General features: G+C 45.6%; 1 protein-coding gene across 3 annotated transcripts in view; it reads left to right on the top strand.

Moving 5' to 3' along the window:
* LOC140250674 (uncharacterized) overlaps nt 1-24,886 on the top strand; it is a 52,244-nt gene extending 27,358 nt beyond the window's left edge. Inside the window, exons 4-5 of one of the 3 annotated variants that reach the window (XM_072333574.1) lie at nt 9,791-9,841; nt 22,545-24,886. In XM_072333574.1, coding sequence (XP_072189675.1) covers nt 9,791-9,841; nt 22,545-22,673 — 180 coding nt within the window. In that variant the 3' untranslated portion in view covers nt 22,674-24,886. Of the gene's footprint in view, nt 1-9,787; nt 9,842-22,544 lie in introns of all 3 variants that reach the window. The other 2 variants (XM_072333573.1, XM_072333575.1) reach the window with 2 other exon arrangements.
* Nucleotides 24,887-25,230: the final 344 nt, after the last annotated feature.

Here is a 25,230-nt window from a genome sequence, read left to right as displayed (position 1 = left end):
TGTGAGGCTCAGCAGAGAGCAGAAGAGCAGGGGGATATGTAGATGGTGAGGTGGAAAATTTGAGAATGATTGGGTTACTTCATCACTTCTTTCTGTAGTGATTAAGGTTCTACTACTACAATTTCCAGGATGTTTACATGAAGACCAAAGAAAGAAGAGAAAGTCTCTCTGGTCTGTTCATCGTCTTCTGACCTGTAATTTCTAATATAGTACTTACTTATGTAAAATTATTTTCACATGTCCTTGCAAACAAATGGGATCTCACAAATAAGCATGGTCATGAGGAAAGTTGATGCTGAAATAAGCTGTGTTGACATGACATGCACGTGTGTTAGAATAGGAAGAAATGGGACTCAGTATCCTATGTTCAGACTCTGTGGAGCCTGAGCCAGCCCCATGGCTTGGGATGTTTGCTTGTTTCTTTCTTTGAGGCAGGGTTGTTTTGGCTTCTCAGAGCTATTTATGCAGTCAGTCCGTGTTTGGCTTGTTCAGAGCGTCTCTGCTGTCCACGAAACCAAGTCCTCATCTGAAGATATGATCTTGTGTATTTTCTGTTTAAAGTTGGCTTTGTATGTGCTGTTGGCAGCACTGGCTTGAACTCAGGGCAAGGGTTGCCAAGGAATGGCGTCCTTTGCTGTGCTTAGCTGCAGAGATGATGGAGACGATTCCAGGTCACCTCTGGAGTTTCATTATAAAGAACGGGCTATGTGTGCCATCAGTGCCACTTGAGATAGTTTAGAGCAGTGAGTGTATCCTGTGCTGCTCTGCTCTGAGGAGATCCACTAAGAGCAGTCTTCTAAGAATCAGTGGTACAGGTGTGTGTTTCAGGTTCTGCCCAGACAAACCCACTGATCTCTGCTGGCCGTCTTCTGTGGTGGATTAGAGGTGGATACAGTACTTTTTTCATACGCCTCCATAAAAGTGCCTTTGTCTTAAAGGGTGTAGTTAGCCAGGTTTGGGGGCTGGTGGGCAGGCATTCAAGGTCACATATCCTTTTAACCACAGGCACTTGATATCACCATCTAAAACATTCAGGATGGCTGTAAAATTGTGAAGGAATTGGCTTAAAAGTCGAGAGCCCCAAAACAGTTGTTAGCTCTGCTTTTCTCTGCTGGGCAGAACCTGTGAGAGTGAGCGCTATTCTTGAAACCTGCTGCTCCAGATGTTCATGCTGTTGGCTGGCTGGTGTGGGGGGGGCCCTGTGGCTGGCCTGTGAAACCACAGAGCCATTGGAGGGAGGACACGGTCATGTTCTCAGTTAGCTGAGGGTGCTGGTAGAGCATCAGGGACACTCTCTGGTGTGCCCATGTCCCTTGGGAATGGAATGGCCCTCTCTGAGTTTTCTTCCTCTTTGTGTCTTTGCAGTGTCACATCTGACAAGTCTGTACCTTCCACTAATTTTTCTTGCTTTTTACTTCTTTCCCAGGCTATACAGCTGTGTGATTTTTCAGAGCCCTCTCTGTCTTCCTGCTCACAGGAAACTCTGTTTATTCTATGGCTTGACTTGTGCTAATGATTTAACCCCTTCTTGGTACACTGAGGAGGCAGGGTTTGAACAGTGAGCATCAGGAGGGGCTGAGACTGCTTGTTTTGAGCCTCCAGTGGTGCTGCAGGAGGCAGAGTGCCTTCTGCCCTCGCTCTGCCTATGGCAAAAAGTCTGTGGGGAAGGAGGGCTTTGGAGTCGCATCCAAGACAAGGCTCTGGTTAATGGTCACAAGTTGGAGCTGCAAAAGTGAGACAAAGTATAGAGACATCAGATGATATGTTAGACTAGACTGGATGTTCCCTGTGGACAGCTTTGGAGCCAAAGCTGGGAGTGAAAGAAGGAAACGGTCACATTGGCAACTCTGAATTTAAATCCTTGTGAGCTTTTTCTCAGGAGCTACTACCACGCCTGCCAGCTGTGAAACCAAACCCTTCCTCCCCTCCTAAGCTCTAGTGAGCAGGAGGGGTGAGCCCAGCGTTTGAGCTCCAGTAGCTTTGGTGTGTATGGGTGAGTGATAGGGAATTAATGAATCCTGCACCTTCTTATTATTTTTGTTACTCCACAGATGCTGGAGTTTTCAGTCAGGTCCATTTCCTGAACAAATGGAGTTCTGCTTTTTTTTTTTTTTTATTATTTTTATTTTTATTTTTTTTTCAGGCCTCAAAGAAAACTCAGCAAGGGATTTAGGATTGGCGGGGAGTGAATAGATGAACCATCTGATGTACCCTGCAGATCAGCAGACTCAGACTCTGCCAGACCAGCAGGGGAAGTGGCGGCTGAGCCAGAGATGAGCATCTATATAGTGTTCCATTCCCCTATCCCCACATTCAAATCAAAGGGCTAGTGGTGGAAGTGCCAGGGCAAATCTGGCTTATTGTTTAGGGAGATGGGGCTTCCATATGGATCCAGAGCATATTTAGAAACCATATGCCACAAAGATGACCAAGGAGCAGTAGAAAACCAGAGTCATCTACAGACAGGCGAGAAGTCTTGTTTGTGTAGGCCATAATTGTGTAAGTAGGTAACAGTGTTTGCATTAGCTGTGGCTCTAGTGTGATATTCAGAGAGAGAGCTTCAAAGAGCAGATTGTAAGCAGAATAATGTTATCTGCTCCCTGGGCCTTGGGAGTGGTGGGAATTCAGTTGTGCTGCCAGGTGGCAGACCTTGCTGGCCAGGCTTTGACTCAGATCTTTCTGCAGCAGGCATTGCCCTGAGCATTAGGTGCCACTCCGTAGCAATCATTTATGCATCTATCCCAATTTAGATGTGACTGGTTTGCTCTTGTCTAGGGAGTGGGAAGATGTACTGTACATGTAGTTAAAACTGACCTGTAATTAGTAGTGGCAATTCAGTGCCTCCCAGTAATGCACCAAATAAAGTGACTAATGGCACCGTGCTGGAGGGGATTTTGTGGACACTTATTGTTTGTTTGTTGTGATTTTCATGGTGTATGATCTCTGACAAGTCCCCCATAGTACACATTTTTGTAAGGTTTTGTGTTGTTTTTTTCAAGTTTGAATTTATTCTTAGCCACCTCTTGGTAATCAGCATTTTCTCTGTGCAGAGGCACTAAGCAGTCAGTGTTTACACTAAAATAGAGGCGTTGGGTTCATAGTGTTTGCTGGCCAGGGGTGTTGCCTGGAAAACTGGGGCTCCTCCATCTGTTAGAAGTGGGGGCCCTTTATAATGGTGTTCACAGAGTAAATGTGTTAATGCTTAGAAGGAGTTTCAGCTTGAAGAGAAGAATGACAAAAAAGAAAGTACGTTTTAGTGACTAATTCCATGGAATATGAAATAGAAATAACTTTCTAGAAAGTTCAGAGGCTTTTCAGGATATTCCAGAGTATCACCACAAAATTTACAGCCTTTGGATGCTGGAGTTTGTTTTCGTAGGAAGAGCCTGCTGGCCAAACCGCCTGGGTTGACTTGTATTTTAGAGTGCTGCTTGTATTTTAGAGGCTGCTTAACTTCTGGTGGAGCAGTGTCCAGCTTCTGACAGATGATAGTTGTGATTTAAGGCTGTAGATGAAATGGAGCTTTCCTAATGCTGCCCAACTGCAGAGATGGGTGGGACCTTTGTGGTAGTCTTGCACATGTGGGTGCTGCCTTGGCACAGGGCATCCCTGGTTGAAGGCTGCGTGGGGGGGGTGGTAATATTCATGCAGAGCAACCTCAGGTGACAGCTAGAAAGGCCTTGCCTCCTTGTTTTTCTGCTGATTAAAGTCATGTGTGCTTGGGAGCCTGAACACTCCAATTGCAAGATAGCTAATTTGTGCACCTGGTGGTGCCTGCAAGTCCCTGTGCTATACCCCTGACTCTGGTCTACGGCCAGCTGGAGTTGCTTTTCTGCACAGCTATACAGCTGATGACCTACCCTTTTTTCTTGCTTTTATAACACAGACTTAAGAGGTGATGCTCATCTCATAGCTGCACCAAGTAGCTTCCTGTACCAAGGAATTTAAATAGAAAGCCTGACATCAGTCTATAAAACAACTTAAAAAGTCTTCTGCTTGCTGTCTTCCTAAGCTGATCAGAAGGGAATACCTGGCTTTGTATTTGCGGGGCAACTGTTACCGTATAAGGGAAATGACTGGAGCTGTAGTCTGGTTCCCTTGCTATCTGGGCCAGTGGCTCAGCACCATTTGCTTGGATGGGAGATGTCTGCACTGGGCAGTGGTGGTTTTGTGAAAAGATGGCTGGAGCTGTTGTAGAAAGGATGTGTTGGAAGCTTCAGCCTTGTTGCTGGGCTCAACTTGGGGCTTGTAGGGTTTCATGCCTCACTTATGGGAGTGTTACCACTGGGAGTAGCCAGTCCCTTTCTTTTAATTCAGAAGCCTCTTGCCCCTGTGGCCTATTGGGGCTGGCCACTCTGTACCACGTGGTGGGACTGGGGCAGGTGGCATCCACTTTGCTCAGGGTCTGAACACCCTCTGCCCACTGCAGCTGCACTTCAGCTTTGCACATTAATTTTCCCTAGGCATAGCAGGCAGAATACAGCCAAAATTTGGCTTTGGGGCTGCTGGAGAGGAGGTCAAACAGGATTCCAGCTCTTGCACGCCTTCCCAGGAGGAAGGGCCACATGATGCACTACTCTGGCCATGTTGGTGCCTTCACCTGCTGTGGCACTGGGCTGGAGCGCATGCAGTGTTGCTTCTGCACTGGTGTCTATTTCACTTCCTGTTATAAGAAGCATATTGTGACCTCCTGCCATTCCCTTCTTGGGTCACAAAGCTGGTTTGTTGAGGTTCTGTTGGTTTTGGTCTTTCATGGAGAAACCATTGCTGGACATGGTTTCTTCCTTCCTGTACTCCTCCTGCTTCAGCCTTCTGCTCGAGAGTGCAGTTTATGTGTGTTGTAATGTTTCCTGTGGCTTTGTAGTTTTTCCTCTTTCAGTTCTTTTTTCCAAACAAAGCCACATCATCTGTCTGTTTCTATATTTGTGTTCTTTGTGATAGACACTCAAGCTTTGACTGCCTTGTTGTTCCTTCAGCTTAATGTACTCCCAGAAGCCTGGCTTGAAGTTAAGTTGTAGCATACTTGCTAAACAGTCTTATTTGGTTATTGCTTTGAAATCGTTTCCATTAAAGAAGTGAAAAGCCCTTCAAAATCTTTAAGTTGGAACAAGGTGATTGTGTATCAGTATATGGAGTTTGAAGCTGATTTAATGTAGATTAAATGACGGGTTAACTTGCACTGAAAGTTTCTAAGCACTCTTGCACCGAATCAACTAAACTGGTGTGGAAAAATAATACTTAAGCTGCATCCAACAGCTTATAGGCCCTTAGGTTTAAAGCTACAAGTGGAATCAGGCAACAGAGGCATTGCTTTGTCCTGTGGAGATAATAAAAATGACACCATTATAAAAACAGAAGTGTGTATATAAAAAGGAGGTGTGAGGTGAAAGGTGTTTACTAATATACAGATATACAGGTTGATACTTTGTACTATACACTGATTCCAGCAATTGACCAGGCTCCTAAATATTTGAAAATCAAGCTGTGGTACCTGATTTTGAACTTTTGGAAGCCAGAGTCATAAATATTCATTTTGAGCCTGAGTAGCATGGCATAAATTCCCCCGTCTTGAGGGTTGCACTGTTCCTAGAAGGATCTTGCAGTAATGATGTCAATATGCTTTGTTTGCTAATCTATCTTGCAGTCATCTGTGTGATGCTGCAGTTTGTATAAGCAAGGACGTGTGTGCAGCACTCGCTGTCTGGCTTAGGTTTGTAACTGTTCAAACTGATGTTAGAGGGCTTCAAGAGCTGCTGCCTGGCTGCAAGTTTTTCTTGCAATGAGACTGAATGAGAGGGCTGTGCTCTGAGTGAGGCAGGGGTGATGGTTCGTCTCTGCTGTCGGTGTGGTATTTTGATGGAGTGGTGACATGCCACAAAGCTGTGCGTACCGGCTCAGGGGCTCATTACAGTGTGTTCTTCAGTAAACATGTAACCCTCCAAGTGATTGCTTCTAATTCCTGCAGCTTCTTTTTAGATCCAGATCCAAGAGGGAGGGAGTCGCTGGGTTATGAGCAGAGAGCATTTGTGTAACAGGAGGTGGAATGGGTGGGAGGGTTCTTATCCTGAACTGATTCTGCTGTTTTCTGTGACTTTATCCCTAACATGTTCCAGTTCAAATGTGTTTTTAGAGTGAAGCGTTAACTCCTGTGCCTTCAAAAAAAAACTTTCCACATTTCCTTAGTCGTGTCATTTCCTTCTTTTAAGTAGAAACAATGGCAGATCATAAAACAAACTTTCTGCCATGTGAATAATAGTGCTCCCAGGTTGTAGGTTTCAGCTGTGATGCCAACACTTCTGTCTGAGACCGGTGGGAGGGACTTTTTAATTGAAAGAGAGGCTGAGTACAAGCGCTGCCTCTCTTCTTCTTCCATTTCTTTTATTGCAGGTGGAAGAAAGGATCTCAGAAATCAAAGCCTACAATTTATTCTCAGCTCTGCTACTAACATTCTCCATGACCTTCGGCAAATCTCTGCTCTTCTTGTCATAGCTCTTGAAAAGTGGGGAAACAAACGTGCTTTTCCAGGTTGGCCTGAGAGTTAGGAATAATCCCAGGGTTACTAAGCTGATTAATAAACTGAATGTGTCACCTTTTTTTATGGGCTGTTCCCCTTGGCTGTAGGCTACTGCAATTCATGTAGCCAAATAAATGTTATTTCAGCTCTGCCTGTATCTATGTAAATAGGAGTTAATGAGTTGCTTCGTCTCAGTTCCCCAGTTCCAGAGGGAGGATGAGGAGAGGCTGCTGTGGAAAGTCCCCAGCTGTTGCTAGGCACTACAGCGTTGTAGCTTCCTTCTCCAAAATTCTGCTCAGATTTGGCAAGGGAAGGGAAAACCAAGCGATGGAAAGCCCTACAAAGATGCGTTGCTTATGTTTTGTAAAGCTGGGCACAGAGAGCGTGTGGCTGCAAGTGAGGTGGAAGCAATTTGGTTAGATAGAATAACATTCAGTAACTGGCCTTCTGTTTATTCATTCTGAGCTGCAGGATCATGTGGCTTGCTTGTTCCCCGTCCCTTCTGTTCCTCCTGCTGGTTTGTTTAGTTTAGTTTTTTTTTTTTGGCTTTGTTTTTTTTTTTACTTCTGACTGACTCTTGGACTTGCAGTGAAGCTGGAAGAGTGCAGCATCAGGGGTCTTGCCATACTTCCAGTTTAAGTAGTAACAGGAGAACCCAACTATTCAAGAGGGCTTCCTCTGCTGAGGTTTGGGCTCCACATTTACAACCTGCAGATGGGGGGAGGGGGGGTGTCATATTTGGATTTTAGTATCAACTCTATCAAATAGCACACTGGAGATTACAACTAACACTATCTGTTTCGTAGAGCATCTTGTTCTTACTACACAATGCAGTATGCTTGAACTGTAGCAAATGGCGTTAAGATCCTTATACCATTAAGGTTTGGCATGACAGCATCGGTGAAAGGAGCACCTCTGTTTTCTGCCAGAAGCGTAGGACTTCAGATACAGCTGAACACTTAAATTCCTCCTATTAGAGTCTGGCTGGTTGTCATCCACCCACAGCTCGTTTAGACTTTTCAGTCAGTCTTTGTCATCTCTTCTAAAAGGTGTAATTACTATCTCTGTTGTTCCTCTCTAGTTGTCCTGATAAGAGGCCCAGTGAATATATTTAAGGTCTTGATGCTTCTGCTAATGTGTAGTTGGGAAATAGTGTGTTTTGTGGCACCCTCATGGAGTCATAAGGGGACCTGAGTATGGGACCTTGCTAGGCATTGGAAAGTATTATGCCTTTCTGCTTTCACCAGGGGATCCTGTGGTGCTTCTGAGGCACTGCAGAATGCAATGCCGCTGCCTTGCTTCTCCATCCTTGGGGGTTCATCCAAGTACTGTGAAGGTGAGCTCTACAGCTGTCTGAAGAAGTGGAGTTTACACAACTGTACTGGTTTCCAAGTTGTAGTTAAATGGTATGACAGGATGTGTCCTGCTGTGACAGAGTTCTTCCCCCAAATGGCAGGGATTGTCACCATGAGTTCTGATGAAGTTCATTACCTGACTTCACTTTCTCTTGCATGTTTTATCCCACCAGCGGGCTTGTGGCTTTTGTTGTCTAGCTTACCTGATTTGTGCAGAGACGTGTTGAGTCCTTTCTGGTTAGAAACCCTGGGTCTGTGCTGACATGGCAGCCTGTGCTTCTGAGTCAGACTGAGGGGCAGAGGCATCAGGTATGACCACAAGTGAGCCTTTTGATGACTAAAAGAAGTGAGATTGGGATTTACTAGTAAAAGCCTCAAAAGAAAAAATGCAGATATCCTTGCAGCACTTACCTTTGCTCCTGTGCATGTTTGTACTTTCCTCAGTCCTCAGAGTACACCTCCACAGGATGCAAGATGTGCTTGCTAGACATACAGAGTGTGCTGAGGACTGGATTTTAGATCTGAGTAGCAGTGGTGGGTGGGTGTCCATCCCCCTTTTCAGCTTAGGGGAAACTGTGTAGATTAGCTCTGCAAAGATGCATTTGTGGAGCATAGAATGGCAGAAGCTATTGGAGGAGCGGGATTCCCACTGCACAAGTACTTTCTACTATAAAAAAAGTGTTCTTCTGGGCACTGTTGCCAGTTGGTTTGTTTGGGTTTGATGTTTTCTTCTGAATTTGGAGGTAGAGTTGCTTTATGTGTGTGTTTTGTTGTGTTTCTTTTTTTTTAAGCTTGAGTTTCTAGTCCTTTACTGTTACTTTTTTCCCCCTCTTTTAACTGGATAAAGCAGGAAGACTTGAAATGAAAGGAACAAGGAAGCAGTAAGGGCTTAATATTTACTGTCAGTGTTAGTAGGAGGGTGTTTTTCCCTAAGTTTTCTGTCTTATTAATGTAATTAAGAGAAACACGCTGCTTTATTAAAGCGTGTTTTGGGGAGGGAAGTGTTTTCCTCACATCACATAGCTTTCCAACTGGAAAGGTAGAAAACAGCAGCTAGGAAAATGTTATTTCTTTCAAAAGCTGACAGAGAATCTCTTGTCTGATGTATCCCCATCAATAAGATTTTAACTATGAACAGTGTAGTTGAAGTACTTTTAATGGAGAATGTGGTTTCAAACCTTGTTTTTCCACTTTGAGGGTTTTGTTGTGCTTGTTTGTTTGTTTCTGAGGGGAAGGAATGATTTTGTTCACTTGCCAGCTTTGAAAGTGCTGCTTCAGAGCTGGGATAGAACTGCATCTCACCTGTTTATTTCTGCAATTACACAGAGTAATTACTGTTTTAGGTATATCCTGTTTGCTAAGTTGTGCGGTTCATGTTATGACAGCTTTAATGGCTCTTCAGTATATAGCAAAGGGATTTAGGGCTGTGGGCAGGTTCTTTTGCTTCATTTAGTAATTCTAAATAAATAAACATAATGAAGATTGCTGTTAAATAATGGGAACATCCACATATACATTAAACGGACTAGTTTTTTCTTCATAAAAGGAAGACAACTTCACCTGCTTCAGGGCAGAGTCTAGCCACTAATTAACAGAAATTAGGAAGAAACTTTCTTTTCAGCAGTTGTTTCATTTCTTTCTCTGTGGCATTGCTTGTACTTTCTTTTGAAACATGATGCATTGGCCCCTGCTGGAGGACTGTCTAAGTTGGGCAAGAGAATCTCAGTTTAGGCTGATTCCTTGATGGCCCCTTCTGGGATTCATACAGTCTTGTCTTTCATATCTCACTTAAACCATCCACCCATCTATACATCTTGTTTGGTAATTAGGCATTAATAAAGAGAGACTAACTACAACCTCTCTCTCTCTGCTCCCTCATGCTACTGCTACTAATCCCTGGATTCTACTTCTCTTTCAGAAGATGCTGCTGAAGAAGAATTGTGGAATGAAGACTAGAGTTATTAAAATTCGTGTAAGTTGCCCTTTTGTGGTGCACTTCTTCGTCTTTCCACATATTTCTGAATGTGGTGATAGTCCTTGAAAACCTGTGCCCAGAAGATTATCTCTGGAGGCTCCTTTGGCTTGATCAGCTGCGTAAGAAAAGTTACAAATCTGGAGGATAAATGGTAGCTGCAGTTTTAGGTTGGGTGCTAATTAAGCTTATAATATTTTCCATTTTAGAGACCATGGGTTCCTGCTTCATGGGAGAGAAACCCTTCATCTCATGCTATGAGCTCATACAGTTATTCATAGCTGTCCTGTAGAGTGTCATTTGGATCCTTCTTGAGCAAAACTGTTGATACAGGTTATCCAGTGATGCTTGACATGGATGAGAGGTATTGGTAGGTTGTCTATAGACAAGGACTGTAGTTATGTGCTGCACTGGTGTCAGCAGAACTGCACGGGATGTGGGATGGGTGATGAGATCCAGATGAGAGTGCTAGTCTAGATTGCTTGGATGGCTTTACAGCTAGGATGACACTGCAGTGTCTGAGCATCTCCCATTCTTGTGTGCGCACAAACAAAGCAGGTCTGGGTTTCTTCCATGTCATGCTGTTTGCACCTCCTTAGGCTTTGCCCCTAGTATGGCATCCCCTGACTCTTCAGCCAACCTGTCTCTTCTGTGGTTACCTTGACTCTTTTTCAGTCAGTGCTGTGTGGAACTGCAGGGAGTTGTGTGGCCTTGTACACTGCAGCCAAAACAAGTAGTTAAGTCTACAGAGTTCCACATGATCCTTCTCATATTTGTGATATGTGAACAAAACCAGCTTGGAGTGAAGAATTTTGCAGTGAAACTACTATATAGTAATTATAGCTAGCAAGGATACCTTGCAAGAGGGGTGAATAGCAAATGAGGACCCTCCAGAGACTGATGCTTTTGTTGGCATTTTGCTACTGTTTGTATGCATGCAGTTGGGTGCCCTTGCCCGTCACCACTTTGTGGGTGACTATTATTGAGAGGAGAAGCATGTAGGACTGGCCTAGAGCCTTGTACACAGCCGAGTGGTGTTTCTCTCACCCCTCATAGGCATTCAGCTATAGCACTTCAGTCCTGTCATCGAGCTCCATCATAACCTGATGCTTCTGATGTATGATTGATCCCAGTCTGCTTTGTATTCTATGGTGCAGCTGCCTGAATTGTTTTCACTCAAGCTGTTTCCTCCTGTGTCCTCTGAGCATTCCCCAGACGGTACCTGTCCTTCAGACCTATGCTAATGCAACTGTTGTGTTTTACTCCAGTGTATTTACTGCCTTCCTTTCAAACTTGTCCCTCGTACTTTCCTTGTTATTTTTTTTTTCTTTTCCTGGGTGTCCCCAGGCTGCAGTTAACTTTAGTACTGCTGCTGCTAGTAGTCCTGCAGCCCCTGGGATTTCAGGGGCACCTCAGCATTGTTTCCCTCAGCACCGTGAGCTTGTTATTGCTGCTTTCTGTATGCCTCCGAAGAATATCAGAGACAGAATGATCCCTTTGCCTCCCCACTGAGCTCCTGTCAGCTCACGCTAAAATAAACAGCAGAAATGGAGAGCACACCTTTCTGACAGATGGCACAGCATCCACGTTCTCTGGCCAGCCTTGCTGAGCTGGTACAGTGTGTTGCTACCTGAGTTGTTCGTGCAGTTTCCATGACAATAGCAAATGATACTTCAGTCTCCAATTGATCCCTCGTGGTAACAAAGGTGCTGGGTGGAGGAGCATTTTTGCTTCTGTTTTTCAATGATTTCAAGTGCCCACTTTTGTGTACACAGCTTAGGGAGGAGGCAGCAGGCCCCCAGCCAAATATCTTGCTGAGGTGCCTCTGCTCTGGAAACAGCTGAGAGAGATATATACCTCTGAAGGATGTTGCTGTCCTTGCCACACAAAGGGAAACCTCAGTTCAGCCAGTGAGATACATGCTTGGCTCAAGGTTCCTTCTCAGTGGTGAGCTGGGAAAAGTCAAGAGATAATGGGCACTAACTAAAACACAGGAAATTCATGTTGCCCAGAGAGCTTGTGAAGTCTCTTTGACAATACTCAAAACATGCCTGGACATGGCCTTGGGTAACGTGTCAGTACTAACCACTCTCAGAATGGGGGCTTTGAACTAGATGCCTACTCCACAGGCACCTGCCAGCCTCATTCTATGATTTTTGGCTTTTTCCCTAGCACTCAGTAACTTAAGGCACACCAGAGATTGTAGCACACTTTGGGAGGGCTCACCTGAAGCCCTACTAAATACGGCTTTGTGTAAAGGATGATAGCAGAAGGACGGGTTATAAGCCTGGTTCTCTATTGCTCTGTTTGCTAACAGAGTTTTGGTGTCATGACTCTGCTGGTGTAGTGGGGGTTGAAGAAATGGAGAGAGATATCCTCATAAATGGGTTGTTGAGCAATTATAGGAAGAACCTGACAACTATCTGCATGTCTGAATGGGAAATATCACCATGTGAATCAGTTTGTTGCTTGTGTTGCTATAGCCCTGGGAAGTCCTGGTGTACAGTGCTCCTGTTTCAGCACAGGTAAAGAGTGTGCAGTTTAGGTAGGCAGCCACATCCAAACAGAGTAGAAATGGATGGAGATACAGTGAATGAACTGATTTGAGGAACAGGCAGGCAGAGAAGCAATGCTGCCTCATAATTTTTATTTTATTTATTTATTTACTTAGCAAAGGATTTGAATCAGAGATTCTCTCTGTTTTCTTGCTGTATTCTGCTACATTATGCATGCCTTATTGTCACCGTAACCCTCACACTGCAGGGAAAAGTGACCAACCAGATAGTAGACATGCTTAGCACTGTGATGTCAGTAAAACATTTTCATGCTATTTTTGCTGAAGACAGTGTCACGTGTGGTTGTAAGATAACACGTGCTCTTAAAAATACACTCTTCCTGGCTGATATTTTTATTATCTTGATGTCTCAGGGCTTTGCTGGGCACAAAGCGATGTACTGTCATGCATCATCCCATCTATGCTGTTCCTCCTTCTTCTGGAAGAGGCTCACTGAGGAGGTTTAGATAGAGAAACACTGTCATTACCATCTGGTACCAGAACATTTTCAGTCCTTGGAAATGCTTGTAGTCCTTGGGAGCCTTTCTGGAGCAAGTGACCCAGGCTGGCTCCTGCTTTTCTGCATGCTGTTTGAATGCTAAGATTCCACCTTGTCCTTATTCCTTGTACCTCAGTTTCCAGTGGTAATAGGCTACAGCCTTTCTACGTTCTGAGCAGTTCTTAAGTGAGGTGATGAGACTGAGATACGACAAACCAGCAGCAGCTTAGTCATGTTTGAAATGTTTTGGAGAGTAACTGCTGTGAGAGGTCAGGGCCTGTAGTGAGGAGAAAACAGTAATTAAATTTCCCTTCTCTCCCTCTGCCTGTCCGCCCTAAGTAAGGGATAATGGAACAGGAGAATCAGGCCCTGTGGGCAGGCAAGTGGGGATAAATTGGAGGTGACAGTGTGTGTATGAAGTATGGATTTGTGCATAATGGATGCATGTGTAACATAGCATGCTTTGGTGCAAAGTGAGGGATAGACATGGGCCTGCAGAGGTGTTGAGCAGTGAAGCAGGCATCTGTATGCAGATATGATTGCTCATATCTCGATGTGTCAGCCAGTGTCTTGGCTGTAAGTGGAAGCAAGGTGTTAGGTATGAGTGAGAAGAGCTCATGTGTATATTTTAACAAGTAGAGCACATGTGCATGGTCGAGTGTTATGTGGAGGCATGTCCTTAGCTCTGGAAGGAGGATAACTGTATGAGCATGTGTTTATAGGACTTCCTCAGCCCTTGACCTCGCTTGATCAGATGCAAGCAGCTCTGCAGAATGCAGAGACTCATCTTCCAGAATCTATGTGTAGTATCACAAGTCTTCGGTTGTCCAGACGCTCTTGGGGTAAGGCTCCCACTTTAGTCATGTACCTTGTTCTTCCATCACGAACTCCTGCATGTAGTCTTTGAAAGAGATGGATGGAGCTCAGCTCAGGGGCAGCAGCTGGGCTTATTTCAGGTGTGGTAGGTGGGTAGAATACACAACTGGTGAGCCCCTGGCTGTCTTGAGAGCTCTTGTTGGGACAGGCAGAAAGTAAGGATATCAAGGCCAATCTGATAATCTGCCTGATCAGAGAGGTGTTTTCTGCTATGTAAAAAATAAAATAAGAATTTTAAATTGGAATATAAACCGCTTGTACTCTTGCCTTGATCTTATCAGTTCTTCAGAACATCCTCTGCTTGAACAGTGGCCAGATCCTTGGAATGACTTCCCTGACTCTTATCTCTCATGTTTGCAGCCTAAAAGACCAACGCAGTAATGTGCTGGATTTCCTCCTAAAACAGGGGGCCTTCTCAGCTTAGAGCTGAGCAGGAGATATGCTGGGCTGAGATGTCATGGCAGAGACCTGAGATATTCATAAATATGAGGCATACAAGTTGACAAAGCAACATTAGGTGCAAGCCTGCTTCTGGCTGCATGGTAAGCAGTGAAGATTTCACAAGTCAGAATATTCTTTCTGTGTGTATGTACATGTTATCCCTTTCACTGTAGATTCCCAAGGTGCTTTGCAAGCATTGTTAAATAAGCAGAAGAAAAATACCATGATTACAGTTTCAGAGTTAAACAGAGAAACCAGAAAATGGGCTTTGATCTCCAGACCACATTCTTTCAGCTGCATCTTTGTTCATACCATACCATGCAGTCTAAACAGCTCTGATATCCCAGGCAGTTTGTTGATGGTTTGTCTGTCACTCCTGGTTGTGTTTAGTATGTGTCCAAGTGTCTAAACCAAATCTTGCCCTCTAGAAGCAGCAAGAGAGGCTCACCTCCCTTGCCAGTCACATCCTTGGATTACTTGCTGGGCAGAGTCCCCTCATGGAGCTTTTAGCACTCTAGTTGCCTAGACAGCTGTTTTTCTCCAGATAATGGGCAACTCCCTGCTGAACAAAATGGAGAATGTCCTCTGTGAAGTAAGGGCATGAATATCTGTTGGCCTTCTGGGGAAACCAGCCCCCTCCCATGTTTTTCTCAGTCAAGCCAGTGAACTGCCAACTGATGATCTGTATATTGATGGCTGGCCCTAGAGAATGTAAGGTCTTGTAATTTGTGAAAGAAGACAGTGTGGTGAGGGATACAGTCTAGCTGAGGTGGAAATGCCTCTGTCTGTTTAAAAACTATCCCAAATATCTGGCTCCAGACATTGTTTTATTTAGCACTGCCCTTATTGGATTTTATGGCAAAGGCTAACTAGCCTTCAGACCTTCCATAGCAGCTTGAGGAAGGACATCCATGTCTCTTTACTCTGTTCCATTAAATAAAAGAATTTTCGTTGCTTCCTGCTTTTCATAAATTCATGCCATGTATGCCCCTAAACCCATTTAGCCATGTAAGTGCTTGCGGAATAGATACTCAGGAGTCATTGAGAGTTTCCTGATCCATACAGCACTGGAAAGCAGTGATTGATTGGTGAATCAGGGTCCTATGATCCTGTTTTCAGTTTTGCCCTTGTGTTTGCAGTATGGCCTGGGTTGTGGGTCTGGTTTAGGGGCAAGGGAGAGGAGATGTAGAATGGACAAGGTGGCTGTAGTTCAGGAGCTGGGGTGCATGGCTAAGAAGGGGCTCCTGAGGTGGCAAGTCACATGCCACTGAAGGATGGATTTGGTAGCTTTTTTGTTATACCTGTATGGTGGTGCAGAGAGAGACAGAGAGAAGGGTAGAAGACAGCTGGAGGGTCACAGTGGCTCTGCCACTATCTTACTCTAATGGACTTTCAAGTCCAAGATGGTAGATCAAGCACATCTTTTACCATTGCATTCAGGCTCACCACTGTTTCTCCCTGCACCCCTTTGTTTACGTGGCTGTGGGAACCTGGCACCCGTTCTTTCTCCCAGTCCCCAGTGCCATAATCCTCTTTTCTCACACATACCTCCCATAATACACCCACTTCCTGCGCTTGGCTTCCACAGCTGGAGCGGTTTGACCAGAGGCAAGAGCACTGCATCAGCATGTGTTTGCAGCCTGCTCATGCCAGGATAATTAATACTCACTTTGCAGTTTTAATTTGGGTTCCCTTTAAGTTGAAAGCAGTGTGCTGCTCTGTGCCAGCCTGCCTGGCTGGAGGGAAGAGTCTTGCCCTGGCCCCACGCAAACTGGAGGCCACACATGCCCAAGTGTGCACCAGTGCAGGCCTTGAGGAAGGAACCCTTCCTGGGGCTCCTGGCCTGAAGGGACTTTGAGGGCAGCCGGCTGCAGTCACTTGAGGCAGGGAGGATGTTTTTACCATGCAGAGAAGTCTGAAGAGAAGAAGCCAGGGAGGAGAGAGAGGGTTCTACTTACGTGTAGTCGAAAGTGCTTTTGTGCCTTCTCCTTGTACTCTGGAACACGTGGACTATGGGCATTGTGCAGGAACTGCTGCAGGTGTGTACAGGGAAGCACAGGCCATTCTTAGTTGGGAAAGAAGGTGGGGATAAGACACATCTTGCAGTTAGGGGAAATGTGGATTCATTCGCTTGTTCCCGAGAGATTTGTGTGGCCTTCAGAACATGATCTTCGCTGGCACCTTGGGATGGTGAGTTCCCCAAATTGGCCAGTGAGTGCTGAAAATCTGCCCCTCCAAATGACCCATCTGTGCCTTTTCATTGTGCACCCTCCATCCTTCAGACTGTAAGGCAAGCAAAATCAAAGTTTGCAGTCAGCTTTCTCAGATATACATCTCAAGATTTGTGGGGGTGAGAAGGAAGACTTTTTACACTGGTGCCAGTGAGGACCTGGAGCTGGCCTATTTCTGCTCTTGGGCAAATGACCAACAAGTGTTTGCCTGGCCCTTTGAAGTGCCTTACAAGAAGTTCTATGTTGCCTTTCTGGTGGCACCTCTCTAAGTCTGATAGTTGTCATTTGGCAACTCTGCACACACTTCTGCAAATGTATTATGTGTGTATGTGCGTATATATATATATATATATATATATATATATATATATATATTCCTTTCTAAGAAAAACGGTGTGTTTGTAAACTATTGAACTGGTCTTTGCAATGCACAGAAGGAAGTAGGTGTTAGGCAGCCATGTGTTGGTGGAGAAGGACAGGCTTTTCTTTCAGTTTTTAAGGAATGGTAATGGAGGAAAGAGAAAAAAAGCACAGACTGCAAAGTTTTGCTCTTCCTCATTGGAACAGCATTAGGAGTAGATCATTCTTCTTGGAAGAGAGGAGAGTAATTCTAAGTTGATATTACATCATGGTCTATCTTCTGGCTGTCCCCTGAAATCAAACTGCATATTAGCCTAGAGGTAGCAAGGAGACAGATGGGAAGGAGTTTGTCTTCGAAAGGTTATGTTTTGAGCTGTTCTAGCTTGTGACCTAAATAAATTGTCAGAGGCTTATGAAGGAGCAGTTAGATGTGAATTGCTGCTCCACTGGAGAAGCTGGTCCTGCTTGTCAATGACTATGTCTTGGAAACTGCCTAAAGCAAGACTGTAATTGAAAGGAAATTACTTCGCATTAGAAGATTACAACACATAAATGTTAATTCATCCTGGCTGCCTGATTGTGGTTAACACATTATGCTCCTGTTTTACACAGGAGAAGCTGAGGCAGAGATGACGGGAAGCTGCTTAGTCAGGACCCTGTCCAAGATTAAAGCTGTGACTAGAAGCAGGCCCAGGGTCCCCCCTTCTTGCTCACATCATGATGGTTTCCCACATCAAGGCTGAAACGTCATCAGTTTCTTTTCTAACAGCTTGGCATAGGTGAAAAGAAGAAGGGCAAAATGAAGTTAAAAGCACTGTCCGTGCTGCACTTCATAGTCATCCAGTCTCTACTCTCTCTGTGCACTGCCTGAATGTGGGCACTACCTCTGGCTCTGCTCACCCTGGGCAAGGCAGCTGTCTCACAAACGGGCAGCACCACGGGCAGGCGTCTGTCTTTGCCAAGGCTCTCCTGGGGATTTATTCCTTTCCACACAGGGTGGTGGTGGGAATCGGATGCGCCTTTACAACTTGCAATTACATGGTGCCTTTCACCCCAAAAGACTTACAATAAGTTAGTCTACAGACTGCAGAGGGATCATTCACCCACCACCGGGAGGTGTCCACCACTGGAAGGCTTAATCCTTTCAGTGAAGTTCTGCAGCATTCCGCAGCCACTGGGGCCCAAGGGCAGGAGAGAAGGGTGTGCTGCCTTGGCCTTGAGTAGGGAATAGGTTGGCAGGGTGCACGAGCTGGTCTGATTTTTGGATACAGACAGGATATTGGAGCTCTTATGAAAGAGAACCAAAGAGTATTGAGCAGATTGTAGTTCTGTATCATCCCTAACTCCACTGCTCCCTTCTAGGACGTTGTAGTGTTAGATAACTTCATTTTTCCTCCTCCTTTTGTAATTGTCATTTCCACATCTGAAAGTGCACTTGGAGCTGTGCTTGCTTCTTCTTTGTCTAAATAAGAAAACCACATTTCTGTGGAGTTTTCAGTCCAAAATTAATATATTTTACTATGTGAACCTTGACTATTTTTCTAGACTTTGTTGTGGCAAGAGGGGTGTTTCTGGGAGCAATGTGGTGTTTTGTATTAGTAGATTTACCCTTTAATGTGTTTGTTTTCTTTCTGTCTACTTTTTCCTTGCCAAAATATGCAGTTATGTCATAAATGTATTTATAGAGCAGTTGTCCATTTCTGTTTTCTGGGAGCTGCTAATATTATTGAAGATGTACATTTCATTTGTGTTATTTAATCTTAGTGGTCATCTTTGGGGCACCTGCATCCATTCACAATTCATCTTTAGGAGTACGTTTTGTTTTGTGTTTCAAACCTAGTTGCTTATTTACCACCTGTACTTATTGGTAATAATACAATTGCTGATTACAGTACAGGTTTGTAAGAGAGTGTACGTAGGAAGTATGTATGAAGGAGTGAATGTGCATGTGTCTGTGCTTGCAGACAAACTCATGTGACCAAAGCTGTACATGCTCAGTTGCCTGAAATGTGGGTAACACAAGTTAGCTCCCATACGGTTTAATCTAACTTGAATTGGGTGTGCAAATGTTTGTAGATGCTGACACTAACTTCTGCTCCAGACAGTTGTATAAGCCTAGTGAGGAGCTGTGCCCTTCTGAGCTGTCCTCAGGATGCTGAGGGAGATCAGCCCCATCCAAAGCTCTGCTTGGCTTGAGTTGAGGTGTGAGTGGACAAGGTTCATACGGGTGGGGACAGATCCCTCTGTAGTTCAGAAGTTGGTGCACGCAGAGAGAAGTGTGAACAAGTGACTGAGAAAATGTACATGTACAAGGGGGAGGAAATATGAGGTGTGTGAGAGCAGGTAAGTGAGCGCACAAACTATGTGCAAGTGGGCACAAGTGTGTGTGACAGAGCATGCACCCCAGCATGTGTGCCCTCTTGCCAGCAGTGGTTTATTTCTCGGGCTGTTTCCCAGCTGTGTAAATACATTGCTTAACAAATTGAGGGCTTTGGTTAATGATCCCCTTTAGCACAGGGCCCATATTAGGCTCCATTTTATGCAAGTTATCCAACTGCCTGAATGCCATTAGAGTGAACACACTGGGCTTTAATGTCAAATGCAGAGTGTTTGTACGCTGAGGGGCCGCTGAGGCAGTTGGCCTGGGGTTGCTCAGCAAGGGCTGTCAGGAAGCTTTGTGGCAAGCTCCCCTGGGCCTGCTGTAGCAGAAGCAATTCATATAGCCTGCCTTAGTCAAAGTGACATCCCTGGCAACACAGGCTGGTGGTGGACTTGTGAGGAGAAGGGCAGGATGGCCTGGACGCTTGCACTGACTCCAGGGAGACAGTTGGATCAAACAGCAGGATAGGAGGAACGTGTTTCCCTCTCTGGCAGCCAGCCCTATTCCTTGTTCTGAGAGCAGATCTAGGGAGTTTTGCCTTGCACTGCTCATCAAAGCCAGACCACCTCATGCTGAGATCCCAAACGGTGTCGGGGACTAAGCCAGACCAGGGCCGGTCATCCCCATAGCAGGATACAAGCTCCAGAGGAGGCACGAACTACTGTGAAGAGCGGGCCAGTTTGGTGCTGGTGCTCATTCTTCCTTCCAGGAAGGTCCCTAGCAGAGCTGTTGCTCTGTCATCAGCCATGCAGGCGCAAGATAGCCCCACACTGCTCAAAGTTATAAACAATTGTGGAACATTCATCTTATGAAGGTAATTTCATTACTGCCTCTTCTATGCCCGTAGTTAGACAGAAGGTTCTTCCTGCCCTTGCCTGCAGTTGTGATAGTTGCACTGTCAAGAACCATCGTCGTGTTGCTGCTTGAGAGGCATGATGGCGAGGTGCAGTGTGACCTTACTTGCAGCTGCCCAATTGCCTGTGAATCTCTGCATCTTGTTGTCTTCTTATGTCCTTGTATTTTGCTTCCACACTTGATCTGTGCCCGTCTCCCTTGCAGTGCTCTTTTTCTTATCTAAAGCCTGGTGAGTTTTGTGGATGATTTTCATTTGTTCTCTGGACCCATTTTTCCCCAGCCTCTATTCCATCTGCTGTCCGCCAGAAATGAACTGATTCAGCTGCCTCGCCTAATCCTGTCTGGCATCTCAAAATGGAGGGGACTGCCAGGTTCTTTGTTCCTGTTCCCTCTTGGCACTGGCGGGGGACCTTCTCTGCTCTGGAGAAGGACAAATGTGCTGATTTATTCTGCCCCTTAGATTTGAATAGGGGTTGCTATGTTACCCTCCGTCTCTGAGGCTTGCCAGAGCACACACCATATATAACCCCACAGCAGGTGGCTATTGAGTAAAGGCCCTTAAATCTGCCTCTCTTGTTTCTTATGTTGCTGGCCGGGGTGTCAGGGAGATGTAGCAGGGCATGATTTGCTGACTGGAACTCTAGTCACGGCTGATGCCAAGCACCATGTTGGCATTTTCCATTTTCAAGTGCCTATCTTAATTTGAAGAGGAGAGACCCACAGGCGGGAACACGCTGTCTGTGCTGGCTTTTAGAGAGGCCGTTTCATGGGACTGAGTTGTGACCAGGATGTGGGAGGTAGAGACTTCCAGATCCTGCTGCCATGACTGCTACATCTGAGGCCTGGCTTGGAAGCTGTCTAATTTGGTGGGACTCTTTGGGTGACCCTGGCCACTTGGGCAGCTTTCTGGGAAGAAATGTGCGTGCCTTTCTGACGATAAGTTAAAACTCCACCAGGTTGGAGGCAGATGGTATCAAAACATCAGTGTGCCATCTGATACATGGTTGTTGCTCTCTGAAAGATTTTGAAGTGCTTGAAGTCCATTGGTGTTTCTGTTCACCGTAACAAAGTTTCTGAGATATGAAAAGGCTTCTTATGCATTAGAGTCAAATTGTTTATTTGGCATCACTGTTCCTCTGCGATCCATGGATGCAGGATGGCCTAGTAAGGAGCAGCATTCTATCATGTCACACTGGATCCTCACTCTAAATCTGCTTTGACCATGCTCTGAACACTAGGAGAGGAAGAGGGAAAACTATGATTAGAGGTCAAGATGCAAACCAAGCTTGAATAACTTCAGGTGGAATTTTTCCTTCTTGTTTTTCCCACCAAGCATCTCCCAGCCATTCCTCATTGATTTGTTCTGGAAACGTGGAAATTAAACCATGGGTCATACAGTCCCAGTGCTCTACAGGTAACATCACCTCCTCCAGGTCCTAACATGTCTGTAAGGTGGTTGCACACAGGACTGTTCTGGGAATCTGTCTTCATTTATTTTTACCTCTACTTATAAACAATCCTCATTCAGGGAAATGCCCTCGTGAGAGGCCTGGACAGCTGAGACAGAGTTGGCTTAGGTGCCACCTTCTGGTCTACACTTTAGACCTGAAAGGCCTGATTTCCAAAAGTGCTGAGCACTGGCCCTTTGGCTAGTTTTCTCAGGATTCAGAAGAAGCTCTGGAGCTTCTGAATATCAAACCTGCTCACAGAAGCCCTGCCAGCATGAAGGTTGCCAGAAAAGTTAATGAAATACTTCTGAGTGCAAAGTGATTTCAGGAACAAACATTGTGTGTGTCTATTACAATGTGGAGAGAGCAGAGAGGCTGCAGGTGGATTAGAAGTGAGATAATTTGAGCATCAAGTCAACTCAGTTAGAGAGGAAGAGAAAACAAAAACAACAGGTAAGAAGAGATGTGGTAAATGGGATGAGAGGAAAAACAATGATGAAAGCCTAAATTGTCAAGTCTGGGACCAAAGCTCTGGAGACTTTCTGTGTGTCTAGGACTTCATAGTTTGAGAAACAGTGATTTGTAATTTCTTACAGCAGAGCTGTTGAAAAGTAGGACCGAAATGAGTTTTCAGAAGTGACTTGGTTTATCTCTGTGCACTAAAAGCTTAGTAGATCCCTGCTTTAAGGACAAGTGAATCTGAATTTTACTCATCCATATCTTGCCTTCTGGCAGCAACAGTGATGAGGCTCTGAAAAATGCATTGCTGATTATCCTCACCTTGTTCTGTGTACCTGGATAGCTACTGGCACAGTAAGTCCTGGTGATGTAGATTCCAGAGACTTCAGCCTTGAGCGGGGTGGCATATTCTACGCAGGAGGAGTAGGAACAAGGAAACTAGCCTGGGCTGGTGCTATTTGCTGCAAGTACAAGCATGACCACTCATACAAGGAGGTGTGATTGTATGAGAGAGGGAGTGAGAAAGAGTTTGAGGCAAGAACCTCACTGCTTGCAGCTTATTTCACTGCTGACTTCATCACTCTTTGTATTCCTCCGCAGAGCATCAACGGAGGCCGCCCGCCACCTCACTTTGTGTATGATCCATCCACCTTTGCCTTCCGTTCCCTCAGCACCTTGAAGCCGCTGAGCCCAATAGCTCCAGTGGAAGAACCGTCATGTGCCTACTGAAGGAATTTCTCCAAAAACCTCAGGAACTATCAACCAACCACCTGCCTGGCAATGGGAAGGGACGTGGCTACGCTGGGGGGGCTGGGTGTGGGAGAAGGGGACAGTGACACATCTTTGCAATACAGTTTCCCTGGCAGCAGGAAACATACAGCTTTGCAGCAGTGACTGGTTTCATACCATTGCCACATCTGAGCATTAGCAGGTGGAGAGATTTTGTCTTTCAAGTGCAAAACGAGACAGATGACAGATTCAAAACTGTGAGGACAGTCACCGGGGTGAACACGTGGATGTGATAGTTGAAGATATCCCTGAGGGGTTCAGGAGCTAGTATAGCCTGCATGGCAGCAGTGAAAAGTGATCAGGTCCAAACCGTTTTCCAAGAGTGCTTGGGTCTGCAGTACTTTGATGTAGATCTGACCATTCTTCCACTGAAAAAGGAGGGCAGGGTTGGAAACAGAGGCTATACTGGGCTGCCTGCAAAGGAAGAGGATCCCTCTCTGAGGCTGTTAGGGTTGTATTAAATTCTGGCTTTCTTGAGCGAAGACCCTGGGAGAGGGATGTGGGATGGGGTAAGTAGAAAATATAGTTCCATGTACCAGCTAGTCTGCTGGCTCAGTAATATCATCTGAAATGAGATTGAAACGGGAGGCACGAGCATTCTGATTTTAGAATGGAGGATTTGTGTTGAGCCATCCAAAGAAGCAGAGTGCCCACCTTCAGTTCTCTCTTGGCATCATCAGGGAGAAGAACATGAATGTGTCTGTATGCTCCTGGGTCTCCTCTCTGCTGAGGCTGCCTCTGTTTTGGGATATGCAGCATTTGTCTGTAGCGTTGTCCCAGTACTGTGCTGCACCTGTAGTGATGCTGAACACAACTGGCATCATCAGACTCAACAAATCAAGTGTCTCCAGCAAGCTGTCTGCTACCCCATTAGGCTGGCTATTAAATTCAGATAGACTTCTGTTCTGTCCCAGTGGAGCAGGTATTCCTGTATGTAGCATGAAGTGGGAGGAAGGAGACTTTGTTGGTAGAAGAAACAAGAAAGAAGCTTCTCTATCTTGACAGTCCTGCAGCAGTTAGGAACCACAATAAGTCTTGTTACCACTGGAGTCTGGCCTTGAGGCGCAGATGTGCTTTGTGTACAAGGCAGCAGCTAGTGGGAGAAGCTGTCACCTGTCATAGTGAGGCAGAGGAATAAGGCATTTCCTCTTGTTGCATCTGATAAGTCTTTATTGCAAGTACCTGGTGGAGAGAATAACCTCTTTGTCTTGCATTCCTCAGCTCGAATCTGCATCTGGCTGGGTGCAAGTGGGAATGAGTAATTTACTTGTCTGGATCAAAAGGAGCAACTGTGAATAACAACATAAAACTGGTTTTATTTTTAAATCTGCTCCACTGAAGAGGTCTTTGATGCCACTCTTTGGATGAGACCAGGGGTCAGTACAGTTCTCAGTAGGAGGCCACAGACTGAAGCAGCACATGCTGGTACTGTCTGTGCTATGAGACCCTTGGGGAAAAGCCTGAAGGCCACCTGCGCCCAGGGCCCTGAAGCCCCTACCACTACCCTTCCTTCCCCAGTTGCCTCTCTCTGGCAAGCAGAGTGGCTGGGCAAGGCAGTGAGATGTCCATCCTGATGCTGCCCAGGCTCTTCCTGTTCCCCGTCCCTGGGATACTGCAGCTGGACCACCTCCCCCACCAGCACTGCCTCCAAAGGACTGCTTGGGTTTTCTGGTGAGGTGCTTCAGGCACACATTGTGATTCCCTGCAAAAGTCCCTTCTTCTGACATAGGCCAATTCCTCTGCTGATTCTTCCCACTCCTGTAGACTGCTTATCTCGTTTGGATGGCACACCTCAGCTTTTAACTGCTGCCAGATTGAGCTGACCAGGGCAGGACAGGATGCATCACCTCCTCAGACCAAGTGCCCGTGCTCAAGAGAAGGGACAGCTGCAACCCACTACTTGTTCTGCAGGAGGAATGCAGCCCTCGTGGCCCCTCACCTGTGCTTTTGAGGTGCATCCCTGGAGCTCTGTTCTTGCCTGTGTGGATGCTGCAGGCTGCCTTCCCCGGGGGCCCCACAAATGGGAATGTGGATGTCCTGCCCGTATTGTTGCCTTTTAGTACTTTTTGTAACTTTTCTCTCTGTCTTTTCTTTTTCAATCAGAAGGAAAAATAAAAATAATGAAATAAAGTGTAACAGCTGCTATATTCACACCTCTGGTAGGTTTCGTGCATTTTCCATCTGCTGGGGGCATCCATGGGCAGGGGTATAAGAGGGGATGGAGTAGAGCAAGTTGTGTTACATCACAGCCAGTCCCAAGCACTCCAAAAATCACAAGCTGTGCCTCCAAGAGAATAGCTCTGGAAACAAATTATTAAGAACTTCTATGTAACAAATACCTATTTTTTTCCACAAGTAAGGGATCTCCCTTCTGCAGCTGCTCCTGGTGCAGTACATCAGCCTTCACTGGCATTCCTCCCACCAAGGAGCTCCCTTGGCTACTGAGTTAGCAGCCTATTTCATGGGGGTTGTACGTGATCTGGCTGGAGGTTTCCAT

This window comes from Excalfactoria chinensis, chromosome 3 (assembly GCF_039878825.1).
Source record: "Excalfactoria chinensis isolate bCotChi1 chromosome 3, bCotChi1.hap2, whole genome shotgun sequence".
In the NCBI taxonomy this organism is placed as follows: Eukaryota; Metazoa; Chordata; class Aves; order Galliformes; family Phasianidae; genus Excalfactoria; species Excalfactoria chinensis.
The sequence above is the reverse complement of the archived record's forward strand: the minus strand, read 5'-3'. Positions and strand labels throughout refer to the sequence as shown.